Source organism: Pecten maximus, chromosome 5 (genome assembly GCF_902652985.1).
Source record: "Pecten maximus chromosome 5, xPecMax1.1, whole genome shotgun sequence".
Lineage (NCBI taxonomy): Eukaryota > Metazoa > Mollusca > Bivalvia > Pectinida > Pectinidae > Pecten > Pecten maximus.
Window position 1 is genome coordinate 47,321,105 of NC_047019.1, and position 23,650 is coordinate 47,344,754.

At 36.2% G+C, this 23,650-nt stretch overlaps 2 protein-coding genes across 3 annotated transcripts in view; one reads left to right on the plus strand and one right to left on the minus strand.

Moving 5' to 3' along the window:
- Positions 1-29: 29 nt before the first annotated feature.
- Positions 30-18,934, minus strand: LOC117328206 (armadillo repeat-containing protein 2-like). Of its 2 annotated transcripts, XM_033885647.1 has the most exons (21): positions 18,794-18,934; positions 17,182-17,446; positions 16,801-16,873; positions 13,594-13,626; positions 12,281-12,455; positions 11,771-11,933; positions 11,480-11,562; positions 10,263-10,364; positions 9,832-10,007; positions 9,451-9,553; positions 8,671-8,843; positions 8,271-8,321; positions 7,705-7,850; positions 7,366-7,465; positions 7,105-7,245; positions 6,738-6,912; positions 6,085-6,207; positions 3,703-3,816; positions 3,409-3,541; positions 2,989-3,149; positions 30-2,011 (listed from the first exon to the last, which is right to left on the minus strand). In XM_033885647.1, the coding sequence occupies exons 2-21, from the start codon at positions 17,406-17,408 to the stop codon at positions 1,839-1,841; spliced, it is 2,625 nt and encodes an 874-aa protein (XP_033741538.1). In that variant the 5' UTR covers positions 17,409-17,446; positions 18,794-18,934; the 3' UTR covers positions 30-1,838. The 2 variants fall into 2 exon arrangements, with proteins under 2 accessions (XP_033741538.1, XP_033741539.1); XM_033885648.1 differs by lacking the exon at positions 13,594-13,626.
- Positions 18,935-19,154: 220 nt separating this feature from the next.
- LOC117328208 (E3 ubiquitin-protein ligase listerin-like) overlaps positions 19,155-23,650 on the plus strand; it is a 46,351-nt gene continuing 41,855 nt past the window's right edge. The window contains exons 1-2 of the mRNA XM_033885650.1: positions 19,155-19,374; positions 22,055-22,255. Coding sequence (XP_033741541.1) covers positions 19,321-19,374; positions 22,055-22,255 — 255 coding nt within the window. The 5' untranslated portion in view covers positions 19,155-19,320. The remainder of the gene's footprint in view (positions 19,375-22,054; positions 22,256-23,650) is intronic.

Genomic DNA, 23,650 nt, shown 5'->3' on the forward strand with positions numbered 1-23,650 from the left:
GATTTAAAAAAAAAGAAGATTGATCAAAAGCGATCACGATAGCTGATGATGCATCGACAGTGGCGGAAGTAGTCTGTATATTTTAGAGCGGTATGATTGGTCAACAGCTCTATAAACATTATAAACTATAATTGTCGACCAATCAAGTCTACTTCCATTCCACAGTCGATGCATCGTAGATATTCAAGTGTTACATCTGTTGATAGAGTAGGAGTAGGGGATCAGATTTTTTTTTCTATCAATACTAACCAGAAGCAGATGCCTATGCACAATGTAAATAAATAGGACACATACAAATAATACTGGACGGAGTTTTCAGATGTGGTCACATACATGCTTTTATGGTTTATCTAGATCTTATATCGCAGATATAAGTAGGTCACTCCCATCATATAGATAACATGTAGTATTACCAAGTAAATGTAGTGTTACACTACCATGGAGATTTTTCTATAAATGGTAGTATTTATCAAGATTGTCTTGTTAAATGATTATGCCCTTTAAAATTTATAGTGTATAGTAGGGATTTAGGGAAGGTCATGGATATTTGATAAAGTTAAGGGTAGATAGTGGAACATTCACAGATTGTTAAGGGGCACTAGTGAGACTGAGAAGCATGCATGGAGCAAACAAAACTGATGGGTAATATAGTGGTAATAGAAATGGTGCAGCACACAGGTGTATGTGTGATTAGGGATCTCATCAACACAACAAACAAATAAATAGTACTCTATGTACAATCAACATGTCAAAGTGAAAATGGAAGTTATACATCATTTATATATAACAATACTGTATATATATATAACTTTCCACTGGTTTCATACAGTATAGGTAATAGTTAAAACCTGCTCACACTCCTTACTTGCTCCACATACACTCTTCAGGCAACAAGCATATACACTCTCTAGTAAAAAACCTACATTCTCCTGTTAACATATCCCACTCTCTTCACACATCCTAAATTACATGGGTCACTGAACATTATCATAATCTACACAGGAGTACATTATTATCTGGTCTTTACACTGCACGTCTGACTCTGGAGAGTAGATGACTTAGTTAGAAATATAAAGCATAAAACATGTGGTGTCTTTGAGACAAATCACTACCATGGACGGATTCATATAAAACAACACCACATAAAGATTTTAGCAAACCTGAGATTTCTAGACAAGTTATGTATAATAAGTATACAAGCTCTACTTGAATTTCGGTTATTATGACGACTTGATTTTCTTTAAAGTATCAAATATCTTAAGCTATTCTTTAGGTAAGAATGTTTCAAGATTATCAGGAATTCTGTTGAATGCTTTTAATATTATTGGCAGGGATTTCCCCCTAGCAATTTCTGAAAATGAATTCCACTCGAGCCATCTTATCACAGATTTGTTGGAATGATATTAAGGTCTACTGAGTATCAATAGATCCATGATTCTGTCCATCATTCATGAAAACATCATCACTGAACTGTCCATCACTGAACAGGCTGTCCATGATTGAATACAACAGCTAGGCTCACTCTCAAACTCGTTATAGGCATTTTATAGGCATTATTCCAGCAATCCTACATCTTTCTGTAGTTCAATGAATGTTCCAGATATGACCAAGGACACTGTTCAGCAGTTCTAGCATTCCTTATGAGACCGAGCCAAACATACCAGCATGTTTGTACTCATTACGCCTGGCAGACATCTACACAGCACTAGGCTATCACCGCAAAGCTAGAACATGAAGCTGGTTATGCCGAGGTTCCCTGCTGGAAGGTCCTCAGTTTGTTCACCCTTACAGAGTCTCCGTAGTAGAGCTCACAATCCCATCATCATTTGCCTCCATGTTCATGGAGCCCCAGGATTCTCCAGTGGTTCAAAGTCTGATTGGTGTGTTTCCAGGCGATGCAATAGCTGCTCAGCCACAGGATAAAATTCACGCCATGTCTCATAGTAGTACTTCTTCATTTCCTCGTCCGTCTCCTCATCTTTAAAGGAAGAGTCCAAAGCCGAGTCTTGGTCTGTAAGTTAGACAAGCAGACTCTCAATTCAAGGTACCAAACTGTACTATATAAAGGCTTATCATTTTAAATATTTTTATTACGTAATAACTTATTAACTTGTCAAATATCATTGTCAGTTTTGACAAGTGAACAATATTTACTGAACATGTATACAGTTAAATCTTGTTAAAATTATTGATCTGGATACATCTAAAGAATCTTGATATTTACTTGACAGTGTAGAAGAACTGTTTGTGGTTTTACCTGTGTACTGTTGTTGACTTTTTTGTTTGTAATTTTACAAAAGTACTAAGGACAAGATGCCCATAGGCCTGAACAGTCGTCTGATTTAAGTAAAGACCATAGTACTATTGTAGTATACATACTAAGTAACACTATAGTGGTTCTGAGAACAATGATGCAATACTTTATTTTGTCATCAAATATAACAACTCGTGGTCTGGACTATAATGGTAGATCAATTCTAGTAGGTTTCATCTAAATCTAATTGATACAACTAAAGAAGAAGTTTAAAATGTGTGCTCTTTATAAAAACTAAGACTGCACAATCTTGTTATAAAATGGCTGCTGTAGCATCCATAAGAACAATCACAGGATCATTTCAGACAAGTTTAATCTAAATCCAACAGGTGAAACCTGAGAAGAACTTTAAAATGTGTTTTTAAAGATGGTGGCCGTGGCTGCCATTTTAAATGTCTGACAGACTTGGAAAATAACAACTCTTGCAATATGGTCAGGACCATCTCATGATCATTTCAGGCAAGTTTGAGCTAAATTCAAGTTCAAAATGTGAACAGTTTATGAACAGTAGACGGCGGACGATGCATGGACGGCAAGACAAAATACAATGACTATAGGTCCTGACCCTGACTAATTACTGATGTTTACTGTTACTGATGTTGACAGTTTGTGTTTCTATTTCTACAAGTGTGTTATAATGATAACTACTAATGTTAACTGTTTTTGATGTTTACCTGTGTATTCAATGAGTAAGTCAAGCAGGTCCTGGGCTTCCTGCTCCCCGAAACAGGCATTGGTACTGGTGATTTTTCCACTGTAATTCCAAAGTATCTGACAGACCAAACTGGCCAGCTCCCAGTCCGTCCGTCCAAAGTCTCTTAACACCTCGATCAGTCTGCAATAAAGTACAACATGTGATCATACTCATCTCAGCATATTTACATGTCATGTGCCTCTTACGAGAATAAAGATCATCTCATGTTTTAACCACTTAGCTTCATATGAGAACTTTTATGAAATATTATGAAATTTGAGGAAAACTGAAATTGTTAACGACAGATAGACATTGTGATTTCTACTCAACTCTCTGATGTGGGAGCATTATAATTTGAAAATTGGAAAATATCATTAATTCAAACAAGACATATGCATACTTTTTGACTCCTCCCTCCTTTTTGAGGGCTGGGCGTTTTTCTTCGTCCACCATGAAGTTGATGAGGACACCACAAGAGATGTATACTACCTCACGGTTTCCCGAGTCCAACATTGTCACCATCATCTGATCGACTGCAACATAAAAGATCATCACTATTATAAACCTCTATATTATCCTACAGACTGTCAACACCTGAGATATGAGAAAGGTCTACAATACAAGCTACACTTCAGTTGACTTACAAATACAAATAGGTAACAAGTTAATAAATCATTAGGTTTGAGTGACTCACCCTTGTGCTGTACAAGAAAGTCACGGACTGTCTTCTGTCGTGTAAGGTTACCAAACACACGTGATGCCTCAATCATGCCCTCCATGTTGTCTGCCAGAACTAGCTTTAACAGTGCTGTAACACAAATAACTTAGTTAAATATGTATAGGACATTCTAGCCTGTTACTGATACAGTGACACAAGAGAAGTAAAGACCCAGTATCATAAAGTGATTTATATTAAATCTGATGTCTACACAAGACTAAATTCACTCATCAAAACGTAACCATTCATTTTTCAACCATCACAAGAGGCCCAAGGGCACAACGGTCTTAAAGATGTAACTATTTTTTTATGTATTTACAATGTATTTATAAACAGTTCCTATACTATATAAATAACAGTTATTATCTTCCTCATAATTCTAAACAATTTTGAATCATTTCCATTAAATGTGATTTTCCTACATTAAATAAAGTAAAGTTTAGCACTTCTCCAGGGAGAAACATGACAAGGGGCCATGAAATTTACATTTTTGATAAAACACCTAAAGACCCTTCCATCCATGATGAGTATTTGATTTTTTTACCAAATCTGGGTCTTGAGAAGAAAATTCAGAAAATTTCAGTCAATTTGACCCAAAACATGGGTTTTTCATCCAGGAAAAATTTAAAAAATAATCTCAGATTTGTTATCAATCTGACAGTTGCTTTTATAATGTTTTCTCTTCGTTTTCTCTTCACTTTCATTCACTGACTGGTCATTTGGTTAGAGTGACCTAGAACTTTGATGGTCAAGGTCAACTTTTTGCATAACTGATGTGTTATAATTAGCAGTAAATTAATAGTAACAAAAGAAAAACACTGGAATTCCATTTTTTTTGGATAATTTTCAATTTATGCAAGAAATTTTTTTCCAAAGTGAAATATCCAAGTCATTTTTGATTATTTGACTTGAAACATTGCAAACAGTTACATAAAAGTATGTTCTTTAAAATGTTACCCAAATAAACCAATTTGAAAGAATTTAGAGTTTTAAAAATTGTTTTCATCATTTGACCCCTGTGATCTTGAATGAAGGACAAGTCAACAATAAGTATAAACTTGTAGCCAACCATTCATGCTGTCGATGTGCCAAAAGTCAAGCCTTCATGTGTATAGATAAGGAGCAGAAACCTTTCATGTGCAATTTTGGATGATATTTTTAATTTTGGCAGGAAATTTTTTTCTGTATTAAAGTGTCATATGTCATTTTTTATCAGATGATCATGAAATTTGCACATTCTGTTTCAGTGGATTATGTTCTGTTATATGCGATGAAAAAATACTCAATTTGAGATTTTTATTTTTGACCTACTTTTGATCCTATAGCAAGGTCTTGACTGAAATATTCTGCGATAACATGTCATTGAGAATAGTTAGCCCTGACCAAATCCAACCAATTTTCAATGAAAATCAAACAAGTTATGCTAAAAATATGAGATTCCTATAATATTTAGCCCTACCCCAGGGGGAATTTGAAGACCAGGGACCATAAAAATTTCAATTACCTCCCTGAGGGGCAAGGACCACAAAATTCACAATTTTGGTAGACCTTTTTGAGAAGTTGAAAACTTTAACTATTGACGAACAAAGATGGACGAAGCAAGATTGCTCAGGTTACCTCATAATGTGTTAGGTAGTTACTAGAAATTTTACCCTGCAGTCAACACCCACCTTCAAAAACAAGAGATCGAATGGGAATATTGGCAGCCACCATTGTACAATCTTTATTGGGTAAGACTGATCTTTTCTCATCTTTACTATTTTCATCTGATCAGTTGAAAACATTCCTCTTAATCATTTGAAAACAAGGAGAACCTACTTATAAAATTTTAGAAACATCTGGAAGAACTTTCTGAGAAATTTCAATTGTCAAAATTTTAAATGACTGCCTGTCTGCCACTTTGTTTTCTGATCAATCTCAAAATTAAATATGCACAACTAGGGACAAAGCTGAACTCATAAACTTCAAATATCAAAATTCAAAATGGCCGACAAGTGGTCATTTTGTTTTCCAATCAGTTTCAAAATTAAAAATGAGACCAAGGGGAGAAAGATCAATGGAAAACTTTCTGAGTAATAGCGATAACAATCTTCAACTTTCGAAATGGCGGCCATGATGTTTTCCGATCAGTCTCAAATTTCAATACGCACAACCAGAAACTAGGGAACTGACAAACAAAATTTGAGAAAGATCCCTGAAGGACTTTCAGGGAAATGGCAATAACAATCTTCAACAAGGGTTGTTTATAGATGGCTGGAACATGGATAATGGACTAAGGGCGATTTTCAACAATCTGTCCAACTGATGATAGTGAGCTAAAAACTCATCATCTGGTGCTAGTTGATAGGGCTATCTCACCTTCAATAACCCTCATCTGCTGTTGGCTGATGATGCTAGTCTTGACGCTGTAGTAGGACAGATTGTTGATAGTGGCCACTGTGTTAAGGACCAGCTCCTCACTAGTTGGTATATCCTTGTACTCTGTAAACAGGAATCAAAGGTGAGCATACATGTTAGTTATTGTAAAGATATTACATTTCTATTGAATTAATATTTTTGTTCATCTTACAAAACACCCAAGAGGCCTGCATCACTCACCTGATTATTTCAGTGATCATAGGAAAAACTACTGTTTCCCCACCCGCCCCTCCTGTACCAGGCAGACCTAGTAACTATTCAAGGAAGCTTCAGACCAAATTTAGTCAAAATACCATGAAGTGGATCATGGATGCCGTGCCATGGCACAAGCTCTACAATCCTTTTGACCAGTTGATTTAACAATCACTGTATTCTCACATGATACCAACAGCTGCCATACTATACCATAACATGTTTAACTTGACCACATGTACAGAAATGATTAGTGATGTTTACAAACGCATGTTTTGTTACTGAACTAAATATTTTCAAGATTTTCTTTTGTTTCGATTTTATATAAAACAAACAGTCTTGTTTTGTAATTGTTATATGAATTGAAAAGGTATGGCATGTAAGATTATGTGTATACATACCTAGAATGCTGAGTAGAAGATCTATACACTGTGCATTGGAAGCTATGAGTGGACCTACAGTCTCATTGATTGACAGGTTGGCAATAACTCGGACCACCTTGATCATGACATCTTCCCTTTTATTAAGTTTATTGCCTCTCTCCCCGTCGTCTGATTTCTCTTCCTTTCCTTGTGCCTACAATATTATTAATTTTTAACATTTAGAAGTTCTATCTAGGATAGATTGCTAGGTTAAGTATCTGTTTTATGGTCTACATGATTATGTAGTGGAGAGAGAAACTGGTTCATGTGAACTATTTTACCGATTGTTCAAACTCAAATTATATTTTATCTTGTAGTTAAGTTCGAAAATGACAGCACTACTTACCTTGAGATCCATCTCTAGGTAAAGTTTTAATACTGACAGCAATACATCAAAGGCTTTATTCTCCTGGAACAGTCGCACTCGTGCCTCGTCATTTTTGGCAGTTATGTTCCCCAGTACAAAACACACACGTACAACCATATCCTGTAGATAATTTGTTATATAAGTCAGAAAACATTCTCTGTTTCATAAAGGAAAACTGCTTAAACATAAAAAATCAACCATAATTTCATTCAAAATTTTCAAGCATATTACAACACTTACTGATTTCTGGAGATGTTTGTTGAGCAAATGGATGAAAGACTTGTATGAGGACGGCTGGTCTGCGAGGACAGTACAACAGTCTGTGTGTAAGGTGATCTTACTGTAAACAAAGTACAATATGGTGTTAATCATCACCTACCACAATACTTCTTTAATCCTCACCTACCACAATACTTCTTTAATCCTCACACCTACCACAATACTTCTTTAATCCTCACACCTACCACAATACTTCTTTAATATGTAAAGTTGACAAAGTGTTACAAAACACTCAGTCAATAAGCCTTTTGGCCACAAATGACAAAAAAAAAAAAAAAAAATAAAATCAGCTGGCCTTACCTAAATATACGCGATATGTTGAGCATGAGGTCTCCATCAACAGCATATGTATCCACAACAGTACATAGGCCCTCCACAATATGACAGTTGAGGAACTTCTCGCGACTGGAGTTGGCATCTGCTAAGTTTCTTAAGGCTGCAGTTAGCTATAACAAAGGATCCCAAAGTTCCACAATAATACATATTAGGTTTAAGTTACACTATTATGCATGTTGCTTTATGTAACAAAAGGGAAATGTGATGACTAGACTGGGATGGCCAAACTGAAGATAACTACATCCATTTGAAATGACTGGCCACTGGCATTCAGTGCAGTCTAGTTCTGCTAATTCCTCCCTCCTTTAACAAAGTCTTCGGACCTGACGACACACAATATTCTATCCCACTTTCTGCTGGTAAATTCAGTTGGTAGCAAATGTAGCAGTATAAGGAAATGCAACAAACTGACTGGTAGTTAAACCCTGGGACTCTAGATGGATGCCCCAACCATTTGAATTACCAGGTGAATGGCATTGAGCCTAGTCCAGTTCAACATCATTAAGACAATATGAGTTCATGTCACTTACCTGTACAAGAATATGTCCAAGTTGTTCATTAACTTTTCCATTTTCTCTATTCTGAAAAAAATATACATAAACTTAATAATTGCATTCAATATTAACACTAAATCAACATTGAACTAATCAGTGAATGCTAGCCTTCTGAATCTGACCATAAGGGCATGACCCAATGACCACTGCAGATGTGTATAAGAAGAGTCCCATCAAATTGGTCTCATTATTGTGGATTATTTAGACCACTAATTTAACTATCATTCCTTTGTCATGAGGAGCTTCAGACAGCAAGGGATTGATCAATAGAGAGATGTGCTATGTAATCAATTATATATCATTTCAGCATTTTGAATATTTGTTTTTATATGTAGCAGAAGACATATTAAGTTGTAAGAACTACCATAACATTTACCGTTTTGTTGATGCCATCCAACAGCTGGCCCAGGCCTTCTATACAGTTCTCTTTGACCAACTGTTTGACGATGGTGGTGTTCCCAGTCAGGAACTTGATGGCACCCACACAATATATCAGGGCTTCACACGACGATGTGTGGTCAGTACAACTCAACGTCTTTGACAACAACTCTACAAAATAAACAAGATGTTGATATCCCTAAGCCAGGACAACTTACATAAAATAAATCACATTAGGTAGTTGTATACAACCCAGTGTTTCACACTGCCATGTTTCAGAATTATTAAAATCAAATGAAACTGTATAAAGCAATGATGCAAACATGAAATGCATTTCTGATGGTATGAAATGGTGTTAAACACATATACAGGTTGATAGCATTCAATACAGCACCCTAAGCCCATTGTAAATGTAACTAAACCCATTTCGTATGATATATAGTTACCCAGATATAGACGATACAGAGCTGTTTGCATTGAAATTTAAGTCACTGACACATGAAATATACATCAAATTTTTATTTCAGTAGAACTAAAGCAGCAATATTAATTACAACTTTGATTTCAACTCACATGGACTGACAGATGTACTGTCAATATCTTTTTGTCAGCTTTTTTGAATTTTTTTTTTTAACTTTTTTTAACTTAACCTAAATACATGACCAAATATCATAGAACATGGTAAACTATTAGCCTCACTGTACATCCTTTACAACTTTGTCATTCTCTATAAATATATATTTTCCTTAGAACTGACAAGGAACACCTTTGAACTTACCTAATATATTTCCTCGTAGAAATTCTGGGTCGTTCTTTTCATTACGACTCACTTTAAAAACTAGTTTACACACATTTAAAAGGTTGTTACCACTCACACGGAACTGAAAAGATAGAAACAGGAAATTAATTTTCTGATATAATTTTTTGGACAAACAGTTACTAATTTTTTTATCATTTATTCCTTGAAATCTTATTTTGAGACTCAAATCTGTTTTATACTTATTTTTTTCTTATAGAATCAGTGTTTGATTTGCCAAATAATTTCAAGTAAATTCACAAACTACTCCATGCCAAGGACTGATGCACGCAGTCTTCAAAAAACATTCTACAATGTATGATTACATAAAGTATCCAGAGATATACAGGATAAAGCACATACAGCGAGAATGAGTCTTGCCACTCTTAGTAGGACTTTGGGCTCCTCCAGGTCAAGCAATTTGAACACAGACTTGAGAATGGTGGAACGTTGTTTACAATTTTTACCGAGCAAGTTCTCCCTCTGTAGTAACTTGTATAAACTGTCAGCACACTCGCATAGCTTCTCCCCTTCTCGTTCTACAAACAAAACACTCAAATGTCACTCTACTCCATATATATTCAGCAGCACTTTTTTGTTGTTGTTGTTTTTACTTTTTTACTTCTTTGCTTCAAGAGCTTTTTTTGACATTCTAGGTTACTTATTTTATGACAATTACAGAAGTTTTTCACTCAATTGGGTTTAAAGTTATTTGTATTGAGAAAGCATTAAGTCTTTATTAAAAAGATTTTTTTTCTTAGTGGTGTTGAAGCAGCTTTAAAATTGGCACTTACTTTTACCCAGGTGAACCAGCTCCTCCAGGCGTGGGGCAATGTTCTGGGTATAAAACATTGTCTCCTCCTGTGACTCCTCAGCATCCCGTTTACCTGCACTGCCTATAAATACAAGAATCAGGTGTTAAACCTTATGTCAGCATTGTGACTACTGCGTCCGACAGACACAGGCCCTTACCTCCTCGCCCAGTATGTGATACACTGACAAAGACTGACCCTTACCTCCTCGCCCAGTATGTGATATACTGACAGACACAGGCCCTTACCCCCTCGCCCAGTATGTGATACACTGACAGAGACTGACCCTTACCTCCTAGCCCAGTATGTGATACACTGACAAAGACTGACCCTTACCTCCTCGCCCAGTATGTGATACACTGACAAAGACTGACCCTTACCTCCTCGCCCAGTATGTGATACACTGACAAAGACTGACCCTTACCTCCTCATCCAGTATGTGATACACTGACAGAGACTGGCCCTTACCTCCTCGCCCAGTATGTGATACACTGACAAAGACTGACCCTTACCTCCTTGCCCAGTATGTGATACACTGACAGAGATTGACCCTTACCTCCTCGCCCAGTATGTGATACACTGACAAAGACTGACCCTTACCTCCTCATCCAGTATGTGATACACTGACAGAGACTGGCCCTTACCTCCTCGCCCAGTATGTGATACACTGACAAAGACTGACCCTTACCTCCTTGCCTACAGAGAGTGACCCTTACCTCTCTTGCCCAGTATGTGATACACTGACAGAGATTGACCCTTACCTCCTCGCCCAGTATGTGATACACTGACAGAGACTGACCCTTACCTCCTTGCCCAGTATGTGATACACTGACAGAGATTGACCCTTACCTCCTCGCCCAGTATGTGATACACTGACAGAGACTGGCCCTTACCTCCTTGCCCAGTATGTGATACACTGACAGAGATTGACCCTTACCTCCTCGCCCAGTATGAGATACACTGACAGAGACTGACCCTTACCTCCTCGCCCAGTATGTGATACACTGACAGAGACTGACCCTTACCTCCTTGCCCAGTATGTGATACACTGACAGAGATTGACCCTTACCTCCTTGCCCAGTATGTGATACACTGACAGAGATTGACCCTTACCTCCTCGCCCAGTATGTGATACACTGACAAAGACTAACCCTTACCCCCTCGCCCAGTATGTGATACACTGACAGACTGACCCTTACCTCCTCGCCCTGTGCTTCCTGCACTAGATGTCCTCTTAGTACCTCCACTGCTGGCTCTACTCTCCACCTCTCTGCTGCTGGCACTGTTAACATACAACAGCATTCAACTTGAAAGCAAACCACAATATCATACTTATTTCTACAGGAAACTCAATAAAGTTGACAGTCTTATCCTTATTTCAAAGTCTAAACAACTGTAAGATCTATAACAATACGGAAGCATCATTAGCTATGATTACTTCCTCATCATCTGATGACTGGGGACCAATCTTATACAATTTAGGCATTTACCTCCTGGGAGGACTCCTAACTGAAGCCTGACTAGGGGCCCTATGGGGCATCTCTTTACCATCGCCCTCTCCACGCTCTTCCTTGGGGATAGGTGTTCTCTCCTTAGGCCCACTGTGAGTCCTACGGTTGGAGTCAGTGGTACTGCCCTCTGTCTGTTTTGACACTAGAAAGCACAAGGAGGAAACAACATGATTTCCATTAAGCTTGTGTAGTCGTATGTTTATTGGTACCTTACAGACATCACACTAACAAGTTTTATAGTAATAGAAGCATTAGTTAAGATCACAAGTTTGTAAAACTTGGTGTCAGGTTTGAAACTATTTAGTACTGATGGTGGTAGTCAGTCTATAACCACTAATCTGAACCATATATACTTACTTATCTCTAGGGATATACTTGTTGCAATAAGTGAACTACTTTTGTTATCAAACAAGGGGTCTGATACCCGTTGTTGTTTGTTCGGAATTCAATACCTAAAGTTGATAAGTAAATTACTCATCGAGTACTTACGGTCAGTGAGTGAACCACTTTTGTTGATCCCTAGGGACTCAGGACTGGAAGCATCTACACTGTTGCTGTGGATGACACGGGCCCGAGGTACCTTCCTACTTGCCTTGTTGGGGTCAGTAGGGGGTTTCGGGGGAAGGAGAACCTCAACATCAGGTTCTGTGGGCAGGCGTGGTGTCTGTAATACCATACAGATTACTATATTTTATAGTGCTACTATCAAACTGACATGGAAATACCACCTCCTTGCCATCACCACCAAACCTAACGGAAACATTAAGCAATTCCAGCATGACAATATTACAACAGTCTATTAACATTATACAGTGTTAGACTATAGGTGATCATGACTAATACCGACCATGGTTAGTGTGGTTATCTGAGGGTCTGCAAAACTATTAATTCATCAATATCTTAGACTAATATATTACATGTGCATTTGTCTCAACTGAATGAAATTGGTACCAACATCTATTTCCATGCAGAGAATAATACATCTCTAAGAAAATATGTTCCAGTTTTGTCCTAACTCTGATGAAGCAAACATCACAAGCAAATATAACATCTAACTACCAGTGATTGTGAGGGTAGTAATAATGTACATGGAATGACCATGTCTTCATGTTTATTGTTTACAAATCAGAGCTTCCAGTAGACAGGTAAACCTTGAGAGTATGTTTTTGTCTCCATAAAATGATATTTGACTCTTGGGATGGAAGGAAGGTATCTATTTGACTATGTTTTGACAATTCAGATCTCTGAGAAATAGTGGTTTGACAACTGATAAATGTCAAAGGTCAACTGGATGCCCTGCCATTACCAACTTAACAAGCTCCATCATGTACTCTGTTCCAGCTAAAGCATCAGCTCTAATTTGTATTAAATAACCATCCCTAAAGCCATGCAGACCTCTGTCATTACAATGGAATTAAATTTAGTAAGAGTGTAAAAGCATTAGACTTATTGTTCCTTTTTTGTAAACAACCCCGAGTAATATTTTGGCCTTGTTGTTTTTTACCCAACATACTACTGGTCTGATATATTCCCTGTGTTGCCAAATGTTAGGATAATGTGTTGGTACATTATCATGACAACCACAATATCATCAATTATCATTTCACTGTGTAGTTTTGGGTTGTTATCATATCTTTTGTACCTCCAAAATTAAGCACTGGTTCTTTCAAAAAATTATTGATATGGGGAACATAAAAAGCAAGGTCTACCAATGAACACATGTACACACTAGTTAGCATCTACCCTTCCAAGTCTACCGACAACACAAAATACACAACGTCTTCCAGTGCTGACATGCTTACTTGTTCTTCATTGATAGATGTGCAACTTGGTCTCTGAAAATGAAGATTTAGATTTCAGTACTAGTTCTAGTCTAACCTGCAGCTACCTATTTCTTTTGTTCAACAACAGAAATTTGAGTTGATGGGCAGTGAAGGCTCAGTCTATGGTACTTAATCAATACGTTTTTATCTGAAGTTTGATAAGTTTTAGTATACACACGTACATGTAAAAACTACTTTCATTATCATATTGTTTACATTTGAACGCTGCTATGTACATCTATGCTCCCACTTATACATACAGTTCTGATATCTTTGATTCCCTTCTAACTTGCATGTTGACCTTATTATTGATGTTATCGAGGAATATGTTTCAAAGAAAAATTCTTGGAGTGCTATGGATTTTTTTTTCTATATTTACTGTTTTATCCTACCTTTTTGAAAAAAATGGGCAAAAAAAAACATGTTGTAAAAATCTATAATGTTTAAGATCCTATAGCTAGCTATAAATTATATAAAACACCAATGCAATTGCCTAAATGTCAATGTAGTATGTTTGCTGAGTATATGTATAAACCATAATTTCAACTAGTTAATGTTTATGCATTGTTTAAGCTTGTACTAACCTGACTGAAATTTTTTTTTAGCTAAATTTGTGAAGGCATGCAATAAAGGACAGTCATGACAGTGTGTGAACAAATGACAGGTAATTACCTATATACAACTTGTGATCAATAACTGTTCCTCTCCAGTAATAAAACTACATCACCCTCAGCTACATTAGGATAAGGGAATATATATATATCGGTATACCATGGGGAGGTGACGTCCAGGTACGTATACAGGAAGTGTGCATAGGCATCACAGGATATATATTATGTAAGCCAGATCTGAAGGCTAAGATTAGATAAAGATTCCAACACCATTGAATATCTCCATAAAGATTTGACTTGCTAAGAATGTTGACAGAGGTAGAAATGTTATAATTAGCTATAGGATGGTGTAATATACTTAGGCTTATGAGAATACAGGACAATGTTAAAATACTTTTCTAACTTATTTTTAAATTAATAAATTATAAATTTTGTATCTCATAGGATATATACTGGTAAATTCATTTTCAAGGATTGTCAATTAGTACACCTTTAAGAAGATATATAACTAAATAAGAGGAACTAGCTGAGATAGTATTAAACATGAGAAAGAGTACACATAGTAGCAGTAGCAACATGTCACAGAGTCATGATCAACAAGATTTAGATGTAAACCAAGAGGAAATATAGCATCATATCTCACAGGAATACGATAATTGTCTATAACTGTAGGTATATAATACTCAACTGTTGGTCTATAATACACAACAGGTGGTCTATAATGTATAACTGCTGGTGTTTAATATATAACTGTTGGTCTATAATACACAACTGTTGGTCTACAATATACAACTGCTGTCTATAATACACAACTGTTGGTCTATAATACACAACTGTTGGTCTATAATACACAACTGTTGGTCTATAATGTATAACTGTTTAGTCTGTAATATACTATTGCTGGTCTATAATACACAACTGTTGGTCTACGATATACAACTGCTGTCTATAATACACAACTGTTGGTCTACGATATACAACTGCTGGTCTATAATACACAACTGTTGGTCTACGATATACAACTGCTGTCTATAATACACAAATGTTGGTCTATAATACACAACTGTTGGTCTACGATATACAACTGCTGTCTATAATACACAACTTGACCTCACAAACATTTTGGAAATAATGCTGATAACAGGAGTAAGAATAGACAAGAACTGATTATATAAATATTATAGTTGATTATACTTTATAACATCATGTGATAATATACTTGTATAAGTGACCATATAGTGTATAAATATACTACGTGTAAACACAGTGTGTAAATATACTATGTGTATTATACAGTGTGTAGATGTACTACATGTATTATACAGTGTGTAGATGTACTATATGTAATATACAGTGTGTAGATATACTACGTGTAAACACAGTGTGTAAAAATACTACGTGTAAACACAGTGTGTAAATATACTACGTGTAATATACAGTGTGTAAATATACTACGTGTAATATACAGTGGGTAGATGTACTACATGTAATACACAGTGTGTAGATATACTCCATGTAATACACAGTGTGTAAATATACTACGTGTAATATACAGTGTGTAGATATACTACATGTAATATATACAGTGTGTAGATGTACTACATGTAATACACAGTGTGTAGATATACTACATGTAATATACAGTGTGTAGATATACTACATGTAATATACAGTGTGTAGATATACTACATGTAATATACAGTGTGTAGATGTACTACATGTAATATACAGTGTGTAAATATACAATGTGTAGATATACATGTGTAATATACAGTGGTAGGTATACTACATGTAATATGCAGTGTGTAGATATATTACATATAATATACAGTGTGTGGGTATACATGTAATATACAGTGTGTAGATATACTACATGTAATATACAATGTGTAGATGTACTACATGTAATATAGTGTGTAGATGTACTACATGTAATATACAGTGTGTAGATGTACTACATGTAATACACATTGTGTAGATGTACTACATGTAATATACAGTGTGTAGATATACTACATGTAATACACATTGTGTAGATGTACTACATGTAATATACAATGTGTAGATATACTACATGTAATATACAGTGTAGATATACTACATGTAATATAGTGTGTAGATAAACTACATGTAATATACAGTGTGTAGATGTACTACATGTAATATAGTGTGTAGATGTACTACATGTAATATACAGTGTGTAGATGTACTACATGTAATATACAGTGTGTAGATGTACTTCATGTAATATACAGTGTGTAGATATACTACATGTAATATACAGTGTAGATATACTACATTTATATATACAGCGTGTAGATGTACTATATGTAAATACAGTTTGTAAATACAGTGTGTAAATACAGTGTGTAAATACAGTGTGTAGATGTACTATATATGTAATATACAGTGTGTAGATACACTACATGTAATATACAGTGTGTAGATGTACTATATGTAAATAGAGTGTTAATATACAATGTGTAGATATACATGTGTAATATACAGTGGTAGGTATCATACACCTGTAACTGACTACTGATTTTTTCACATCTCTGGCTTTGCTGATACTTACATGGGGAAGAGGGCTGAGCTTAGTACCAGATGCAGGTCTCGAGTCCACTCCATCAAAATGCCGTGATGTAAGACTATAACAAGCAAATTTAATTCGGAAGATGTTATTGTCGTTTATAACTTTTTATGTACGGCATGTGAATAATCAACAATTTCAAAATCATTTTAACAGAACAGGAACGAGGAGTGGTGGTTTTCACTATGATTACACTGCTCATGTATACATTTATTGATGTTGAAATCTGAATTTTAGGTTGTTTCATGATAAAGAAGAGAGTAATCAATTATATATAATTATACATTATTCCATCTATCACATACATTCTTTTTATATTACATATTCCAGAAGATTTACACTTTTCTCAATGGGCATAAGATTTACCTAAAGGCACTTGGTGGCCTAGTTTCTGGGTTTCTGGTACTAGTTGGTCCAAACAATGACCTCCTATCTTCACGTGGAGTGAATGGTCGTTTTGTCTTCACAACTTGCAAAGGACGACCAATTGATTGTCTTGCATCGTTGACTATTTCAGCACTTGTAGGTATATTCTCGGGTGGCTGGTAAAAAGGTCGGTCCCCTTTGTTACGTTTTGTAGCTTGGTCCATCATGCTATCTATGGTACCAATTCAACGGGTACATATTCATACTGAAATAAAAAGTTAAAATATTCATACTGAAATAAAAAGTTAAACATAGATGATTTATTACATTTTCAGCAGCAGTGGGGATTCTAGATCAATAAGGACAATGTATATATAAATCACATTGTTGTTGGTTGTCCTCGCAGGAATTAAACTCATGTCTCCAGCATGATAATCCTTAGCTCTACCTCCTGAGCCAAATTAGCATGTTCTGTCAGTTGAGTAACAGACAACACACACATATATATATTTATATATATATCAAACACCTTGCAAAAGCCAGACCAGGCCTGTTCCTTTTACACTACCCATTTTTCTGGAGATTTCATAAATCTCAACCTGAGACTCAATGCTTCAACTGTAGAAGTTTAGTTTTGCGCCAATTCAATGTTGAATAATAGGGATAAACACATTCCTACCAAGCGCGAGTTTGATTTAGATTGGTTTATTACAGGAATCAAATACAGGTGTTTGGCCTGAATCATCAGCTCTACCTCATATAGCATTTCAAGCCAAATAACTGATATCCAGTGTCTCTGGTCCAATGATAGTTTCAATTTGTTATTTATGTCTTCTTCTGTTGCTTTTTTTAAGTTACTTTTTTCTATGTATTTGCCTTCATATAGGATGTTTTGGTCACAAAATAAGTTAGAAGGTAAGGTCACTGAGAGCATCAATATCGTTTGTTTAAAGCTTTCATGCAGGACAAAAGCTTGACATGACACTAACCAGACTGCATCCTATACATAATGTAGCTGTAACATATGACTAAGCTTCAGCGTAGAATCGTGATTTGAGCAGATGGATCTGTAATTGATTAAAGATGCACAGATTGGACTGTACCCAAGTCACACAAATTAAATTTAACTGCCAGAAAGAATTTGTCTTGTGAATTGTATATCAAAATGACATTTTGGTTAATACCCATCCCCAATAGTATGTGGGCCTAAAATTGTCGAATGTTTTTAACACTCACAGATGAAAATGTGAAATCGAGAGAGAACAATAGACAACAGGCCCCCGAGTTCAAGGCAAACATAATAATTATTTGTTAGGTTTATTTTGAATTTCGGTCATATAGGTCAAGACAAATTATAATCACCCTAAAATATTTGGTGGATAACGTACTATAAATAGCATTTATTTACCAGAAACCACTTAATCAACATCAACAAAAAGACGAAAGGTTGCTAGTCTTTTGTTAAAGTTATTTTTGTTTAAAACCTGAGCCAGTGAATGACGATCAGCTGTCACTGTTCTTTGCATGAACATGTTCAATCTGTCAGTGGCCGGTCACACCTATAAAACTAAGAAATTAACGCAAATATCAAATGGAGTTGAAACAAACAAACCTCTAGCAGACCACCGAATTGATCGTTGGAATCTTCGATCGCATTTCCAGAGATTATGAACGCTTCTTGATCGCAGGTTGTGTTTTATGCTTCTCTTTGGAATGTATAAGTTCACAACCACAGACATGCGCAGAAATTGTGTTTAAAACTTCCGTTTTCAAGTCAATATCCTCGGTTCATTATTTTAGGCTGTTTAGGCATTATCTGAAGCAAACAATTGAATTTAAATATTCAGGCGAAGGAAACATTACCTCGATATTTTTCGGGTTTGTTAAATACACAAGTTCACTCACATAGTCGTGAATATGACGAAAATAGTAAAGGGATTTTAATTTTTAATATATTTTGTCGTGTAGAGTTATCCTTCTTCAATGTATTGCAAACTTCCGGAACATGGAACACGAGAGACTACGGATTTCACAACCAATCAGAAAATGAAATTAGCTGAATGGCGTTGTAAATTGATATAACTTTATACGTATTTTATATATTGTACACATAATTACTGGAATAATCGAAAAACGAAGATGCCAGGTCACTCAAGTAAAAAGCAATCGCAGAGAACGAAAGGAAATGTGCGGGTAAGTTACAGAAGTGTGATTTACAGCTGTGACTTGGTGACTTCCTTCAACACGATGTCTACAGTTCATAATGCAGAAAGGAGAGGGGAAGAAATTATGAAAAATCTGGTTAAACTACAAGACGATGTACATGAAAAAAATACAACAATGGGAGCTCTTTCTTCCTTTATGTCCCAATTAAGGACCGTTTATTACATGGTTGTATATATGTGTGGTGAAATGGACGAGTTGTCTTATGGAGTACCAATGCCTAGGAGGCAACTCGGCAAGTGAGTGACGCTAGCGAGAGCTCTATTGTTAGGCAGTCTACAGTTTAGCGCATCAGTGAACACACAGGTTTTTACAGCTCCGCTCACTGTCGCCTTTGTAGACCATTGTACCCCGCGTTGGGTTATCGATAACGTACGTTTACAACATATGTAACAGGAGAGGAGAAAATATGTAGTGGCTACACCAGGGTTCGAACGCGGGACCTCCAACACTAGCCGGATGCTCTACCAATTGAGCTACCTTGTCACCGATGATCGACCAAATCCGGTCCCGCAATGCACTTCCCTCCTTTTTTCCAAGTCTTCGCCCTCGAAGACACACTAGACCCTTATACCACCACCATGGGTATTTTAGCTGGGCGCCAATTTCGTAACAGGAGAGGAGAAAATGTAGCGAGCAGACCGGAGTTTGAACCTTTGAACACTAGCCAGATGCTCTATCAATTGAGCTACCTGGTCCGGGACCTCTGAACACTAGCCAGATGCTCTACCAATTAAGCTACGTGCATGCACCGATGATTGACCCAATCCAATCCTGCTACATATACACAATAATCTGATTGCATGGTTTTATTGTCCTGTTGTGCTGATTATATACAAGGGCATCCATATCATTATCAAAATAATAACAATCTCGAGATAGGTGCACATGTTGTAACCACATGGGAATGACCAGACACAAAGCTATGACAACAATTGTAATCTCATTTGGCTGATGGATCATCATCCTGGACAGGAACTTTGGACAAGGAGTAGCCAGAGTTTCCTCTGGCCCTAAATCTGGCCCTGACACCATGTCTTAGTGTAGGGCCAGAGCGCACTACTATATGAAAATGTGGAATTCTCCCATTTGGTGTCGCTAAGATTTTGGTTCAGATTATCTGATAAGATAAAATTGGTTGTGACATAAAACCTACCTTACATTTTTAGATACATGAGATATTCATTTACCCCCAAAACACCCATTTAGTCCCATATCTGTGGATTTTTACAATTGAAGTAAAGTTTGTTTCCACTAGTTCTCATAAAGTACTAAAGGGACCTTTCTCTAATTTCATATGTATGTTCCCCTTGGTTCCTAGTTGTGCATATTGCATTCGGTATCAATCAAAAAATCAACATTGCCGACATGCAGGTGGCCATCTTCAATTTTGACAATGAGGTTTGCTACCGCTAGTTCTCAGATTTCATATGTCGGTTTTCTTTGATCCCTTAAGTTATGCATATTTCTAGATCTGTATAGGACCAGTCTGACAACAACATGGCCAACAGGCAGCCATCTTGAATCTAGACAATTGAAAATTCATTAGCAATTTCTTAAAGTTCGAATGGCCATTATGGGTCTTTCTCAGATTTGAATGTAGAGGCTCCCCTTGGTCTCCAGTTGTGCATGCAAGTCTGATTGAAAAAGCTAAATGAATGACAAAGAGTATGGCCTTCTTGGATTTTGACGATTGAAAGTTGCTTCTGCTATCAAGTGTTAAATGAAATTATTAAATGTTTTGAAGAAAGAGTGAAAGAATTAAAAGAAGAGAAAAGATCACTTTTATTTGACTGATATGGATCCCTTTCTGACCTCTTTTTTAACGCCATTTTTTGTTTAACACTTGATAGTTTTTGCATAAAATTTTATGAGATTTGGCTAAATTTAGCAATCACATGATCTGTCTGTTAATGTGACACCTAGTTACAAGCTTCATACAAAGCTCTTGCTTGTGTGAAATTTGTCCTCGCTAGAATATATATGCTTTCAACATGAATTAAAGCCAAGTTGCTTACAATCTTTACCTCAGTTTGTTTTCAGACGTCATGTATTCTTTGTTTATTTAGGACCAAATCGTGTGTTTCGTATATAACATGTGTATCAATGATCAGTGATAGTATGATGAAATCTGATTGTTTATTTTATAAAATTAACAAAACTAGCAAATCTGTAAACTTTCAAAATTAATTAATTGCTTTAAAATTATGTAAAAATGTTGATATTCATATCGTGCACAAATCTCCCTTATTTTAGGCAAAACTCCCTTAAATTAATCATCAATCTCCCTTATTGGTCTCCAAAAAAAATAGGTCTAAGTTTTGGGAAGGTCTATGACATTTTCAAATCCCATAGACCCATTATCTCTCAAGATGTAAATCTAAAGTTCATTGACTGCATGTTCATAGTGTGTTTTGTCTATCTGTCTGATGTCCTACCTGACATGTTTTATAGTTTTATTTTGTCTACAGTTAATGGCTTGAAATTTGGTGTACACACATGTTAAAGTTATAGATCAAGTTTAAGTTTCAGTTTTCCATTATCCATTTGGTTTGAGTTTAAATTTTTATGTGTGCCAGTAGGGGAGTGATGACATGTGTGTATTGCTGATCAGGAATACTCAGTGTACATGAGTTTGTTATCATTGCAGCCATCCAGTAGCAGTCAGGCTGCACAGCTACTGTCACAGGCAGGTGATAGGTCGACTTTTGTTGGGTTTGACACAATGTCAGGGTCACCAGGCTATGTTCCTGTCAGTCAGGCCCTAGAGGATGTCGATAGCAGTCTAGATGCTGACTTCCGCCTTGTTCTTCGTAAACTCACCAAGAAAGACAGCATCACCAAAGTCAAGGTATGTCATACCATTCTTCTCCAAGTCGACTTGATCGTCAGCATACCGGTCATTTTTATAGCCTCATTCAATTAAATTGTGTCAATCTTTAAGTCCTGTTTCCAAAGTTTAGGCATTAACAGAAGTGTTATCAGTATAAAATAAACCAAAAGACTTTGCACTGGTATGGTATCTCATGGTATAATCCACCCAGAATGTCCTTTCGTGTTGAACTTTGATTAGCATATTGATTGAAGACGAGTCAAAAATCATATAGGGAAATAAGTGCATTGCATACATGTATGTCAGTTTTAAATGATGTACGAGACCATTTATTGACAAATCAGTTTTGTGGGCTAAGTGGTACATTACCAAAGTACTTGTGACACTGTTATGGGTTTAGAATCCCATCAAGTATTTTCCCCAGTGTTAGCTATTTTTCGTTTGTGCATTGTTTAACATGTGTCAGTGCATAGTTTGTTTGTATTTTTACATTTATTTGGGTTTATTTTTTCAATTCTACTTTCAATTTATGTCATACTTCTGGCAACTTGACTATATGACTAAACTATTGACATATATAAATCAAGCAGCGCTCAAAGAGACACCTCATTGACAGAGAAAAGAATTGTGTAAGACCATAGTTAGAAATGTGAACCATAGTTAGAAATATGGACCATAGATAGAAATGTGGACCATATATAGAAATGTGGACCATAGATAGAAATGTGGACTATAGATAGAAATGTGGACCATAGTTAGAAATATGGACCATAGATAGAAATTTGGACTATAGATAGAAATGTGGACCATAGATAGAAAAGTGGACCATAGATAGAAATGTGGACCATAGATAGAGATGTGGACCATTGATAGAGATGTGGACCATAGATAGAAATGTGGACCATAGATAGAAATGTGGACCAAATGTGGACCATAGATAGAAATGTGGACCATAGATAGAAACGTGGACCAAATGTGGACCAGATAGAAATGTGGACCATTGATAGAGATGTGGACCATAGATAGAAATGTGGACCATAGATAGAAACGTGGACCAAATGTGGACCAGATAGAAATGTGGACCATTGATAGAAATGTGGACCATAGAAAGAAATGTGGACCATAGATAGAAATGTGGACCATTGATAGAAACGTGGACCATAGATAGAAATGTGGACCATAGATAGAAATGTGGACCATAGATAGAAATGTACACCATAGATAGAAATGTGGACCATAGATAGAAATGTACACCATAGATAGAGATGTGGACCATAGATAGAAATGTGGACCATAGATAGAAACGTGGACCATAGATAGAAATATGGACCTTAGATAGAAATGTGGACCATAGATAGAAATTTGGACCATAGTTAGAAATATGGACCATAGATAGAAATGTGGACCATAGAT